Genomic DNA, 14,414 nt, shown 5'->3' with positions numbered 1-14,414 from the left:
AACAAACCCCCCCCCAAAAAAATCAAAACCTTGCCGGGGGCGATGACTGAAGCCTGTAATTCCAGCTCTTTGGGAGGCGGAGGTGACAGGACTTCCTGAGCCCACGGGTTCGAGACCAGCTTGGGCAACTTAGCGAGACCTCGTCTCTACAATAAATAAAAAAAGCAAAACCTTTTGTAATGTGTTGGGCATAAACTCTAAGGATCGCCAGCCTAGATCTCCAGGTGCATAGATCACCACAGGGTCCGCGTTTCTGCGAGAACGGACGCCGCCCCCTGCCCAACAGCAAGCGAGGGTTCTGTGCCGTCCGTGGCTCACCTCCTGCCGTGGCGCCCGTCTCCCAACAGGCCACAGAACGCACCAGTCCGCGGCCCGAGGTTGGGGGCCCTGCTCTACAGGACACCGCATGCGCAGAGGTCCCAGCCCGCTCACGTCGCACGGCAGGTAAGAGGCTGAGCTGGGCCAAGAGGCTGAGCTGGGCCGACACCCGGGAGCTCGACTCTCCGCCCCTTCGCCCGCCCTTCCGGGTCGTTTTCTCCTTTGTGCTCCGCGCCTGGACCTCGGCACTTTTTGCGCAGTGTATGCGTTGCCAGCCCCAGGGCTTCGTCTCGGGCTATCTGGGCAGGCGCCAGATACTGGGGAGAGCGGCGCAGGACAGCCAGCCCAAAGACCACCAGCAGCCGCAGGACTCCATTTCCCAGCGCGCTGCGCGGCGACGCTTGGCCGTTGCCGAGGAGACGGTCGATGGCCCCGCCCACGCGCCGGAAATAGGGCGGGAGCCCATTACCCAGAATACCCAGCGCGAACTTCCACCGCGCTCCTTTGGCCAATGAGAGCCTCCTCGGCGGCACTTCCGGCGTCGAGGACTGTCACTCTGCTGCCCGGCGTCAGGCCGCGCCTGAGATCCAGGCTGAGGCGCGGGTCGCTGGGGCCGTTTTTCCAGCGGGTCCTGGGGCCGGAGGCGAAGGCGGCGATAAGGTACTGAGGGAGGGCCCGCTTCGGCCCGCCCTGCACACGCGTCGTGCCCGCGGCCGAGGCCCCGCCTCCCGAGCCTCGGTTTCCCCGAGCGCAGCGGGGGCGGCCGGTGGGGCCAAGTGCTCCGTTCCAGGCTGCAGCCCGAAGGGGCGACTGAGGCGCAAGTCGAGCTCTGGGCGTTCGGCAACCCCTGTCAGACGGAGGAGCCGGGGCCCGGCGTTCGATCCTGACAGCCGCGGCACCGGGGACTCGAGGGACCCCTGTCCCGGCGGGGCGGAAACCCACAGCGGGAAGGACTTTGCCCTGACGACTTACTCCTACCTTGTTTGGGAGTGGGCCGTCGTTGCCAACCCCGGCGTCCAGGTCTCTGCGCAGACACATGCAGGATCCTGACTGCCGGCCTCCAGGGGAGCGAGGCTTGAAGCCGGTTCCGAGAGGAGGACCCACAGGTGCAGAAGCCGGGAGGGCGGAGCTCAGAGGGGGCGTGTGTACCTGGCAGGGCAGGCCGAGGCAGTGGGCCTTTCCGAGGGCAGCTGAGGGCTGAGGTTCTGAGCAAAACCCAGACGTTCCCCGAGTTGGGATTTTTAACCTGTCTGCTGTGTGGAGAAAGGACTCAGAGGGATGTCTGTGAGGGAAGAGGCCCCTGCTTCAGTTCAGTTGTGCGATGGTGGCGCCTGGACTGGATCAGGGTTGTGGCGCAGGGAAAGCAGTGGAATTCTGGGTGGATCCGCCGAAGCATCCGGCGTGAGGTGGGTGCTCAGCCTGAGCTCCTGGAGGAGTGGAGCAAGCTGGAGACAGAAAGAAGCATCTCAAGGGAAAACAGGCTTTTCAGGGAGAGAGCAGCACTCTGACGTCCTGGAGTGGCGGTGTTGCTGGAACCGAGGTTATTGGTGTCCTGGGTGGAAGGCAGGGCCTGGCACTTGGACTGAGGAGGGAGCGATCTCATGGCCTCTCCAGGGATGGAACCTTGGGGCTTGAGGGTGGAGGAGAGTGGTTGGGGGTGCCTGGAGCTGGGGGAAAAGTCTGGCAGGTGGCTGAGGGAGGCGAGGGTGGCAGCGAACTAGAAAAGAAACGTGAGGCACCACCGTGGCGGAGGAAGGGGTTGACTTACTGTGTGTTCACCAGGTCCCTGGGTCCCCTCTGGCCACTGGTGGGGACCATCCAACCTCAGGCTGGAGGGGCAGCCTGGAAATGTCAGGCAAGCACAGCAGGGGAGGGTCCCAGTGATGGGCATGCCATGGGGGTCCAGAGCGGGGATGGAGTCAATTGCCTGTTATGAGAGCAGAAAGGATATGTCTCGGGAGGGTCACTTTTTAGGGTTTTGCTGACACAGGTGGACACTTGTGACTATGCTTGATGTGGCAGTTAACCAAGCACCCAGGGCTTGCTCTCGTATGGGAGGCTGAGGGGACATCTGTGGCCAGGATAGTGAAGATGGAGGGGAGGGCGCCCAGACAGGTGAGGGAAGTGCCATCTGAAGAAGGTCCTGGGGCAGAACCCAGGGAAGGCGGGTGAGTGTCTGTGGGAAATCAGGGGAGGTGGCCATTGGGACAAGGAGCTTGGTCCCGGGTCACACAGCCACACCTTGGTCTGTGTCTCTCTCCTGCTGTTGTAGGGCCTGATGGCCTTCGAGGATGTGGCTGTGTACTTCTCCCAGGAAGAGTGGGGGCTCCTGGACACAACACAGAGGGCCCTGTACCGCCGTGTGATGCTGGAAAACTTTGCCCTTGTGTCCTCACTGGGTAAGGCCCTGGGTCCTTTGTGGGAAGCCCAGTTGGTGACAGGCTGTTCTGTCAGGACTGCCCCCTCACCTCGCTAGTGGGCAATGAGCAGGCCCACATCTCTGGTCTGGGGCCATGTGGAGCAAGGTCTGGACCCTGGACACATAGTGTGGTTGGCCCAGTCACAACTTCTCAGCTTGTCCAGTGTGACCTCTCAGTGCCTGAGCTCAGTCCCCTTCATTTGGTGCTGCAGATACATTTGCTGCTCTCAACCCGTGGGTTGTTCCTACAAGCCCCTCGTCCTGGGCCATCTTCAGGTTCTCCTGGTTGCACAGATGATGTCATCTATTTCCATGACCCCTGACTCTTGCTCTCTCTGGGGAGGGGAGGTGGGTTACCCAAGCTGGGTTGGCCTCTCAACTGCTCTTCCTCCCCACAGGACTCTCCACCTCCCGACCTCGTGTGGTCATCCAACTTGAGCGTGGTGAGGACCCTTGGGTTCCCCATGGGATGGACACAACCCCAGCCAGAAACACCCACAGAAGGCACAACCCTGGTGAGTGGGAGAGTAGAGTGGGGTTAATGTGGAACCAGCCTTTGCCCAAGCCTCTGGTCCCCTTCCAGCTTCCCTAGACACACCCTCATCTTCTACCGCCCACCTACCTCCCCTTCCGTCATCAGCCTCTCCTAGAGGCAGCAACCTTAGCAGCCCTTGAAGGAAAGTTCCAAAGATACAGGACTGGGTTCACACAGAAAGGCTCCCCAGTCAAAGGTGAGATACACAGCTGGGTTGTGTGATCTCAAATTCTCCACATCTAGCTGGCATTGTGGGGTCATTCCTTTCTTCTTTCATCTGTTTGTGTTCATCAAGGGTTACCTGAGCCTTCCAGGGCCAGGCCCATCCAGGTACTGAAGGCAAAGCCGCCACCAGGGTCCTTCTGGTCCTGCCTCTGTGTGGTTACCAGTGCTGGGGAGAGGCAGTTGGCAAGTAGGACTGATGAATGAAGGTAGAGCTTAGACAGAGGTCAGTGCAAAGAGCAGAGTGGACTGTGGAGGGGTGCCCAAGACTGTGGTCCTGGGGCAAAGGAAGTGAGTGATGGGACAGGAGAGATGGCAATGTCAAGGCCTGGGTAACATCCCAGCTGCTCATCTGTGCTCATTTCCACATTCTGGGTGCCCTGGGACTTGCATCCAATAGTGAGAGTCCCTTTCCCACCAAGTGCCACACCTGTCAGGGCACATGCTTACCCCAGTGCTCCAGCCCCTCCTGCTGGACCTTATGGACCTCTGCTATTTCTCTAAGTTTCTGACCTCTTGCCTTCCCACTGTCTTGGAACTTGCCCCAGGCAACTACCATTTCTCTGCCTTCAGGTTCTTGGCGTTTGGTGAAGGATGGAGATGATCCTGGAGGAAATGCATTGCCAGGAGCCTTTCTGCATAGGCCTCCTAGGATGCCTACTAGTGTCTGCCCCACTGTTGGTGCTTGCCACAGTGCAAAAAGCCTGCAATGTGGTACATCCCCATCTCTGGAGAGAAAACCCACAGGGGTGTCGATGATCTACTGGGAGAGGCTCCTGCTAGGCTCAGGCAGTGGCCAAGCAAGTGTCAGCCTACGATTGACCTCCCCACTGAGGCCTCCTGAAGGCAGCCGGTCCAGGAAGACCCTGGCAGACCGCGCTCCACTGGGGAGGCATCTCAGGGTGACCCAGCGGCAGAAACCGTATGTTCGGGGGATCCCTGGGAGAGCCATGGGGAGCGTCCGGGACCTGGAGGATGTTAGTGCCCGGGATGAAGGCAGAATGGGTGTGGCTTGGCACGAGCCTCAGAGACTCCCTGGAGGCCAGGAGCCCCCGAGATGGGATGACCTGGGTGAGGCTCTCCAGGCCAGCCCTGGCCTCCTCCCTGGGGAGAAACCCTTCGAATGCAGGGCATGCAACAAAGTATTTGTGAAGAGCTCAGACCTCCTCAAGCACCTGCGCACCCACACTGGGGAGCGGCCCTACGAGTGTGCCCAGTGCGGCAAGGCCTTCAGCCAAACGTCACACTTGACGCAGCACCAGCGCATCCACAGCGGCGAGACGCCCTATGCGTGCCTTGCGTGTGGCAAGGCCTTCCGGCACAGCTCCTCACTGGTGCGGCACCAGCGCATCCATACAGCTGAGAAGTCGTTCCGTTGCAGTGAGTGCGGCAAGGCCTTCAGCCATGGCTCCAACCTCAGCCAACACCGCAAGATCCATGCGGGCGGGCGGCCCTATGCCTGTGCACAGTGTGGCCGCCGCTTCTGCCGCAACTCGCACCTGATCCAGCATGAGCGCACACACACGGGTGAGAAGCCCTTTGTCTGTGCACTCTGTGGGGCTGCCTTCAGCCAAGGTTCCTCACTCTTTAAGCACCAGCGTGTGCACACCGGGGAGAAGCCCTTCACGTGCCCACACTGCGGCCGTGCTTTCAGCCACAGCTCCAACCTCACTCAGCACCAACTGCTACACACAGGCGAGCGGCCTTACCGTTGCTGGGACTGTGGCAAGGCCTTCGCCAAGAGCTCAGTGCTGTTAAGCCACCGGCGCATCCACACGGGTGAGAAGCCTTTCATGTGTGCACAGTGTGGTCGTGCCTTCCGGGAACGTCCATCCCTCTTGCACCACCAGAGGATCCACACTGGTGAAAAATCTGTGCGACGACCTAAAGCCAGCATGCGTACCCAAGCCAGGCCTCCTTCGGGGGCATCATCAGAAAATGCACCGGGGAGGGAAGCTGACCCCACTCCTGCCACATCCCTGGCCACAGTCACAATGCAAGCCCAGACCTAAGGTGGGAAGTCACAGCCCCACACTTCCCAGCCTTTGGTGAATCTCTTCCAAAGCTAAAGGGCCCATGTTCTCTGCAGATCCACAATGGGGACAAGGCCTGTGCATTTGAATCAGGGACCAGGGGGACCCTTTGACTGTGTTCCATTTGTACATGGTGACAGGATTTGCCACTTCAGTCACAGGTCACACCACCGTCCCCAGGGGAGGTCACAATACAGAAACATGAGGGGCAGGACATGGATACTGGGACTCTGGTGGGGAAGAGCCTACAATTAGAAACATAAGGAGGCTGACAATGGCAGCCCTGCATGGTGGTGCCACTTCAAGGTGTATTATGACAGTGCATGCTGAGGTGAGGTGGGGCAATGTGGCCATGGGATGGGGACAGCCCAAAGAAATTTGTGATGTCTGCACACAAACTGGCTACTGGACGGCCTCTGGGTATATTCCTCCTAGCCTCTGTTCATCCAGGGCTTCCCTGGCTCACCCAACAGGCAAGAGGCCACAGGAGAGTAGGGGACTGGGTTTGGGCTTTGGGCAGGTGGCTGGGTTCTGAATCTCAGCCTCCTCTGTGGGGAAAGGGAAGCAAGATTTGGGTCCACTGAGTGTTGTGTTCCCAGATACTCTAACAGATGGAATCCTAATAAGGGCCAACATGAGTTCACTTGCCAGCTCCTGTTCTGAGTGCCGAGAAGTTTCTCCTATAGCCCTGTCAGGTGGCTGCTGCAGCTGGTATCCCCACATGGAAGATGAAGAAACCGAGGCACACAGATGGCACACAGCAGAACCATGCTGAAGCCCAAATGTCCTGGCCCAGCATCCAGATGCTTCTCCCAGGCTGTGATCTAGACAACCAGCTGTGAGGGCCTGGCCTGGGTTCCCACATGTGTCCAACTCGAGGTGGAAGCCTCCTGGGCAAGATGTGGCTCTCAGCATTGGAAGGACAGATCCAGGATGATGGATCCCCGGTGGCACATGTTCACATTCTCCTCCAAGTCTAAGCTTGGCCCAGTTCTGTCACTGTCTCGTCACCAAAATTGGCATGAGCAACATTTACATGTACGCTAATGTTAATAACTTCAGAGGAGACCAGATGAGGCTGTTTTGCTTGGTTTGGTGGCCAGGTGCCACTTCAATTGGGACAGCTGAATAGGAAGGACTTGCCATTACCTGAGGCTGTGATGCCTTCCTGAGATGCTCCCCCAACTCCCATGTAACACCCTTGCATGGCACAAACAAAGTTGGGGTGGGGGCCCAGTTTGCTTTCTGTAGCTTTCAGCAGACTAGGCACCATCCCTTCCTGAGGGCTCACCTCTGGGTAAATTAGCGGTCTTTCTTGGAAACAGTAGCATTTGCAACTTGGAATACACATGGTTTTTTGTACAGCAGTGTGGCCTTCTACAACACAGCCTCCTGTCCCTGTGCCAGGGCAATGGTTCAGGTGTTTTATTAGTTTTTGATTTTTTTTTTTTTTTTTTAAGTCAGAGTCTCACTCTGTTGCCCAGGCTGGAGTGCAGGGGCACGCTAACAGCCACCACAGCCTTGACCGACTGGGCTCAGGTGATCCTTCTGCCTCAGCCTTTCAAGTAGCTGGAACTACAGGCACACACCACCACACCCGGCTATTTATTTATTTATTTAATTGTAGAGGCAAGGTCTTGCCAAGTTGTCAGTTTGATCTTGGGCAGTCCTCTCGCCTCTTGTCTCCCAAAGTGCTGGGATTACAGATGTGAGCCACCATGCCCAGCTGGTTCAGGTTTTTTTTTGAGTTGGAGTCTCACTCTGTCGCCCAGACTGGAGTGCAGTGGCCACTCACGGCCAACGCAGTCTCGACCTGCTGGGCTCCAGCGACCGCTCAGCCTTCCAAGGAGCTGGAACTACAGGCGCACGCTACCATGCCCGGCTCATTTTGATTTATTGTAGAGATGAGGTCTCACCAAGTTGCCCAGGCGGGTCTCGAACCTACAGGCTCAGGCAATCCACTCACCTCAGCCTCCCAAGGTGTGGGATTACAGGCTGAGCCACGGAGCCCGGTTGATTCAGGTTTTAATAAGTGCTCAACAAAGCACTGATAAAGGTTTATTTTTAAATATTTGCATGAATAGTTCCAACTTACACCCATTTCACCACAATACAATGGAGATGATAGTGAACGTATGCAGACGTGCCATCAGGATGTGTCATTGTGACAGATGTTCAGAGACTTGGCTTCAACCTGGGTCCTCCAGAGGCCACAGGGAGAGATGTGGCTTTTCTTTGGCCCGGTGAGTGAGTGGAGTGCTTGAATCCTCTGTGGCCAGAGGTGAGAGGGGGCAGCCAGGAGACCTGGGTGAAGTGGGCAGGGTGAGGCTACCCTCAAGCAGCAGCTCTGCTGGGAGATGAGCCCTCCTGACCGTGGGAAAGTGGGGAAATCAAGGCAGGGCTGTGTGAAACCTGCACTGAGGCAGAGGATGTGGCTATGTGTGGTGCCCTGCAAGGCTGACTCCTGCCCAGTGAATCCATCCTATAGACTCCAGAACCTTGCAGCTATCCCCCTACACAAAGAGCACAAACTGGGGTCTTGTGCCATTTGGCCAGATCCTTCATCCACCCCTCAAACCTCCCAAGTTCCTGCAAAGAGTTGGAGTATTCTGGACCCAGCTCCTCAAGGCCCTGCAAGAGCCAGTTTTCTGAGGTGGGCCTCCTGATAACCTGTGGACTCCTGAACCATTGTCCCTCTTCTAATTATGCAGAGCTTGAAATACAGATGAAGCCCTGCCCTGATGACTCCTCTGGGATCCCATGAAATTTCAAACAAGTTGGGTACCCAGAGTCACCTGGAATCTTTTTTGTGCCGTGGGTGGATGGTCCTGGAGCCAACTTAGTGTTCTGACCCCTCAGGCTGGGCTTAGTGCCCTATTCTGTCTTCCCTCTAGGATTCTCCTGTGCACCACTGCTTAAGCCCCTGTTGTCACTCAGCGGTTCCACTGTCTTTGAATCTGCTCCTCCCAATATCCATGACTGACCACTTGACCCCCACCTTTCAGTTGTCTGCCCCCCACAACCTCTGTGGTTCTGAACAGGCAGTGACTGCAAAAGTCTCTGGACTTCTGGGTCAATATCTGACTGGACACATCCATTTCACTTGGCTCGGAAAACCACTGAGGCCCGGCACTGGCTCACGCCTGTAATCCCAGCACTTTGGGAGGCGGAGGCGAGAGGATAGCCTGAGCTCAGGGGTTAGAGACCAGACTGGGCAACTTGGTGAGACCTCATCTCTACAGTAAATAAAACAATTATCTGGGCATGGTGGCATGCACCTGTAGTTTCAGCTACTTGGAAGGCTGAGGTGGAGGATCTGAGCCCAGCAAGTCGAGGCTGCAGTGACCATACACTCTATTCTGGGCGATGGAGTGACTCCAACTCAGAAAAAAAAAAACAAAAAAACACTGAAACCACAGAGGGAAGAGTTTAAAATAGAAATCCTCGAGGACAGGGCTGGGTGGGGAAAGAGGAGCCACTAGCAATTGCATTCTGAAGTCAGAAGTGGATGGGGAGCTGTCATTAATACTGAGTGGGCACAAGGAAGTGGTGAAAGGTCCCACCAGGCTTACCCTGCATATGATCAGAAGGGTGGGAACCAGCAGCTCAGGGATGGGACACCTACAACAAAGCTTTTTTGTAGACATCCTGAGATGCCATTAATGCCCCTACACTCTCCCCGTATGCTGGAGGATAAAAGTTGTTTCTGGGAAATCTGCACAGTCCCAGAGAAAAGGCCTAAGCTCTCCTGAAATAGCACAACCTGATGAAGCCACAGGGAAGCTGAGAGTTGAGGAGCTCCATTTACGCACATGCTCAGAGCTTCAATTTGTGTAAGACCTCTATCCATCCGGAGTAGGCAGCTACGGATCCTACATAACAGAAGAACACTTAATGTACTTATAAAACAACGATGTCTGTTGAGAGAAAAAAATTTTTGAGTGAGCTGCAGTCTCACTCTGTAGCCCAGGCTGGAGTACAGTGGCACACTCACGGCCACCGCAGCCTTGACCTGCTCAGGGTTCAGGTGATCCTTTCGCCTCAGCCTTCCAAGTAGCCGGAACTACAGGCGCGCGCCACCACACCCAGCTAATATTTTGATTTATTGTAGAGACAATGCCTCATCATGTTATCCAGGCTGGTCTTGAACCCGCGGGCTCAGGCAATCCTCTTGCTTCGGCCTCCCAAAGTGCTGGGATTATAGGCTTGAGCCACTGCGCTGGCCTTGTTGAGAGAGATTAAGTGAAGCGTACCGTGTCTAGTTCTCAGTAAATAAAACGTGGAACACGTCCTTGAAACCTGGACTGACGCCTCCATCCCTCACTTTGCAGGACTGATCCCTGAAGACATGTCTGAGTTTCTGAGGGTATAATCCTGAGACAGTTACCTCATCAGGAAAGGGGCGTCCACTGGAGTCTGTGTCGCTTCCGCGTGTCTGCAAGGCGCTTGTCAGAGGTCGGATGAAGCGTCCTTTCCGCGGGAGAAATCCCCCAGAGTGACAGAGGAGGCCAGGTGCAGGCACACCTTCTGTCCCGCCTCCTCCCAGGACCGCCTGGAAGCGAGTCCTGGTCCAGTGTCTCAACTGCACCTCTCGGGAGGCCAGGGTGACGCTCCGGCTGTTGCCAAGGAAACAACAGGAGGCGGGCGGTAGTGCTCCGGCCGTTACCTAGGGGATAGCTGGGGGCGGGAGGGGCCTGGGCGGAGCGGCGCCTCAGATTGGCCGGAACGTCACACCCCGCCTCTCACTTCTCTTGGCAATAAGAACCCGGCCGCTGTGCACGTGCACCGGCTTCCAAGGTGGTGTACCGCCGGGCTGCGGGTAAGTCCTGGGGCCCACGTGCGGTGGGAGAGCTGCGGCCGGAGAGGGCAGAGAGCCCTCAAAGCTCTGAGACACTGCGGCTTCCTCTGGGAGAAAGAGCGCTTCCCCGCCCCGGCGTCTGAAAAGGCGCCTGCTCCCTGAAGTCGCGCCTTTGCTTGCGGAGGTTCACGGGAAACGTAGTATAAAGGAGGTGGGCGGGGTCTCGGGGGACCGGCGCGGTATTGGCCCGAGCGTCTTCGCCGTGACAGCGCGCGGGCGGGGCGGGCCTGTGCGCTCGGTCGGCGGCTGGCGGGCTGGTTGCCGTGCTGCTTCCTGGAAGTGCCCTTACGGCCGCCGCGGGAGGTGGAGGTGAGTGCTGGCCTGGCCGTTCCACCCCTCCGGGGGTTTGGGGCCGCCCTCCGCTGACTTGGCTGGCTCCGCCCCCTGCGCTTTGGTGGACCCGCCAGCCTCCTGACAGTCTTAGGGCCCCGTCCTCCTGGAGGGCCTACCGCTTCCCTCCCTTTTGGTGGGACAGATCCCGAATTTCTGGGGTCTGCGGATAGGCCGGGTGCGGGCCTCTTCTGGCTGCTGACAGCCCCTCCCCCCGGGTGGGCGTGTTTCATTCCAGACCCTCTTCTGGGCTGGGACACAGTGGCCACCCCACGACTCCCCGCAGCGTTTTTCTTGGCCTTTGCTCCGCTTTTACGCGCAAGGGCCTGGGCACTGCGTCATCCACAGTTCGCCGTGGCCAGGGAGCATGATATCTGAGTCCACATCAGCTCCTGCCTCACCTGTGGCATGGATGTGACCCAGACCCAAAGCCAGCCCCAAAGCGTGCTCCACTTCAGTCAACCTGTCCCAGAGATTGTGGAGGCAGACTTGCCCTGGTACAGACTAGCCTGGCTCCACCTCCTACCTGCTGCCCCTTCTCCCATCTGGCTAACCCTGGACCGTGGCCCCACCTGCCAAACTGGTGGACCTCTCCCCTCCCTCCTCTACCGGGCACTGTGTGTGGCTCCTTAGCTTGACCCCGGAAGCACGTGATGACTCCCTTTGCCATCTCTTCACCATCATCTCCCAGCAGTTGCCTGGTGTACGCAACTGTTTACAATTTCCTAGAAGCTCCTTGGATACCTTACCTCCAGGCGTTTGTCTCCAAGCTTTCCTCCTGCTCTCTTCCCCTCAGTGTTCTACTTCTGCGTCCCCCTCCCTCCATAAGCTTTCCTGTCCTCACCTAACCATAGCCTCAGAGTCCATTCTGTTCTGGCCGCAGGCCCCTGGGCTGAACTTGATGTCTGCCTTCCCTTAGCCAGATGCTGTTGGCTGACACCCTGACTCCTCTTCCTCTGTAGGCCCATCTTGATAGCTACAAGAAGACCCCCTGAACAAGAATGCCATCCCCTCCAGGTCCCCCACACTTGCCCTTCTTGGACCCTGAGACCACCCTTGAGGAGCCAGAGACGGCACGCCTGCGCTTCCGGGGGTTCCGTTATAAGGAAGCAACAGGACCCCGAGAGGCCCTGGCCCAGCTCCGAGAGCTGTGTCGCCAGTGGCTGCAGCCCGAGGCACGCTCCAAGGAGCAGATGCTGGAGCTGCTGGTGCTGGAGCAGTTCCTGGGTGTGCTGCCCCCTGAGATCCAGGCCTACGTGCGGGGACAGCGGCCAGGCAGCCCCGAAGAGGCCACCGCCCTGGTGGAGGGGCTGCAGCACAATCCTGGGCACTTGCTGGGCTGGGTGAGTGTGGCCAGCACTAGCTTCTTGGAGGGACAGGCCAAAGCTCGAGCCCCTGTGACTTGCCTCTTCTCCTCAGATCACAGCCCACGTCCTGAGGCAGGAGGTGCTCCCTGCAGCCCAGAAGACAGAGGAGTTCTCAGGTAGCCCCCACCCCTCAGGGATGGTGGAGTCCTCTGGGGCAGTCCCTGGGGAGAATCCACAGGACTCCAGCATAGAGGGGCTCCCTCAGCTCAGCTGCAGTGTGAAGGAGGAGCCTGATGCTGATGGGCAGGAAATGGGTGAGGCTGGGGCTGCACCAGGAATGAGGGGCTCCTGGAGAGAGTATGGCCGTGCCAGGCTAGGGTGGGAGTCCTGAAATGAGTGTGGATGTCCCTGTCTGACTGCCCAACTGAGCCCCTGGGAGGCGGGAGCCAAGGGCTGGCTGCCCATCGTGCCATAGAGCAGAGGAGAATCCAGACCACAGCAATAACACCAGCTTCCCATCCACTGTGGCTCATGTGGGCAGCTCCTGACAACTACCTCCTGTCTGTCCTGCTTTCCAGCACCCTCCAGCACCCCCCATCCAGCCCAGTCCCCCAAGGGGTGCCTTGAACACCAGGAACCAGTCTCCGCATCCTTCCACCCACCTAGGATTCAGGTGAGAACCCCAAGAGGGAAGTGTATGTCCTGGGTGTGGGAGGAGAGTGTCCCTGGGGCCACCCTCTGCTCCAAGGTTTCCAGCTCCTTGGCTAGTGGCTCTTTGTTGCCCAGAAGTAGAGTAGCACCTACGTCCACCCCACAGGACTTGGGACAGAGGGGCAGATTGGTGGTCTCTGTGATTAGAAAGGATGTGGACCTCAGGCCATAGAAACTGGTTTAGAGTGGCTGGAACTGGAGGGCTTTGGGTTTGACTTCCTCACCTCCGAAGATGTCAGTTGGGAAGACCTGAGCCAGTGTCTGGTGACTTGAACTTCTGTGTACAGGTGGGGAGGGGACAAGATGACCAGGTGTGGTAGGACCCCGACACCTGAGACCAGACCAGAGACACTCTTCCTGAGCAGTGTCTGAAATCCCTGCTGTCCTGGGCTTTCCTCAGGGGCAACCTCTGGGCCTGGAAGCTCAGCCCCAGACCCCTGTTGCCTCGAGCACTTGGCTTCCAGGTGTAGGTCACAGGGTCTTGTCCTTGCCTAACTCCTCTGCTTCTAAACCTTCTAAGCCACTCCACTGGGGAACTTCTGCAGCAGAATTTCCAGTTGAGATGTGCTTGGAGGCTGAGAATTCCCTTCTGGCTTCCCCAGCGACCTCATGGCACAGTTGGAAATGGAGGCAGGGTCAGCTGGCTGCATCTGCTAGTGTCCTCCCAGTGCCTGGGCACTCCATCACTCTCTCAGGCCCGTGGCTCCTCCTGGCTGCTGCCTCTCTGCCCTGGACCTGTTTTGACTTGTTCTTTGGCATTATTTTTCTCAACTAGCAAGCCCCAGAAAATGGGACTCAGGAGGCAAGAGGGGCTGACCTCTTGGGCAGGGAGTGCATTCTTTGGTAAAGCCATTCTGGTCCCTGCCTGCTGTAAGCTCACACTCTCTCAGCAGGGTGGGGCGGCCCAGGGGAATGAGTGCTGGCAGCGCTGGTGGGGGGATCTGAAGGAGGACCCCAGCATTCACAAACACCCTTCTCAGCTTCATCCTTGGCCCACCAGCACATGGGGCTTAGGTAACCGCTCTCCCAGGTAACGAGCAAGGATGTGACCCCGGGGTGGGCTGGCACCCACAGCGAAGGGCCGCATCCGCAGGAGTGGGGACTGCTGGACCCATCGCAGAAGGAGCTGTACTGGGACGCGATGCTGGAGAAGTACGGCACAGTGGTTTCCCTAGGTGAGGAACAGCCTGCGTCCCAGCCGGGCTCTCCCGCTCTGCCCTGTAGGACCAGCAGTGAGCCTGCTGGGCTGGGCATCCGGCCTGCCGGCCTCTGCTGGATCTTGGGGGCATTCTCCCTTCTTCCAACGGGGCACCCTTGTCACCCACTGGAGCCGCACCCCGCCCCTCCTTTGTGCGACCCCCATGCCTGGCCCCTGACTGTTCCCCTGCCCTGGCAGGGCTACAACCCCCACAGCCGGAAGCGCAGACCCAGCTGGAGCCCGGGACGCTGCCTGTAGGGACCGACGTCAGCAGAAGCGTCTGCCCGGGTGAGTGCCCCGTACCCCGCTGTGTTGGACCACACCTCCTGGGGGGAGTTTGCCTTGCAAGCCGAGAAAGGGGTGGGCCTATCGTGAGTGCCAGGACTCACCGGGCGCGCCCCCTCTCTTTCCCCAGGAGGGGAGAGCAAGAGCTGCCACGAGGGCCCGCCCGGAGGCCCGGAGACCCAATCGCCCCAGGGCCAG

The 14,414-nt window shown here is 58.3% G+C and overlaps 2 protein-coding genes across 2 annotated transcripts in view; both read left to right on the top strand.

Moving 5' to 3' along the window:
• Window positions 1-917: 917 nt before the first annotated feature.
• LOC103270948 (zinc finger protein 324A) lies at window positions 918-10,888 on the top strand. Its single transcript, XM_021717754.1, is given in 8 exon segments — window positions 918-978; window positions 2,591-2,717; window positions 3,136-3,252; window positions 4,068-5,371; window positions 5,373-5,507; window positions 10,290-10,346; window positions 10,444-10,694; window positions 10,861-10,888. Coding segments are annotated over 7 exon segments (2,013 nt in total). The 5' UTR covers window positions 918-978; window positions 2,591-2,596.
• Window positions 10,889-11,716: 828 nt separating this feature from the next.
• ZNF446 (zinc finger protein 446) overlaps window positions 11,717-14,414 on the top strand; it is a 3,123-nt gene continuing 425 nt past the window's right edge. The window contains exons 1-5 of the mRNA XM_008068436.1: window positions 11,717-12,058; window positions 12,135-12,336; window positions 12,601-12,695; window positions 13,827-13,908; window positions 14,130-14,302. Coding sequence (XP_008066627.1) covers window positions 11,717-12,058; window positions 12,135-12,336; window positions 12,601-12,695; window positions 13,827-13,908; window positions 14,130-14,302 — 894 coding nt within the window. The remainder of the gene's footprint in view (window positions 12,059-12,134; window positions 12,337-12,600; window positions 12,696-13,826; window positions 13,909-14,129; window positions 14,303-14,414) is intronic.

This window comes from Carlito syrichta, unplaced genomic scaffold (genome assembly GCF_000164805.1).
Source record: "Carlito syrichta isolate Samal-C Ts95f unplaced genomic scaffold, Tarsius_syrichta-2.0.1 Scaffold310876, whole genome shotgun sequence".
NCBI classification, from domain to species: domain Eukaryota; kingdom Metazoa; phylum Chordata; class Mammalia; order Primates; family Tarsiidae; genus Carlito; species Carlito syrichta.
This window is presented reverse-complemented; position numbering and strand designations above follow the sequence as displayed.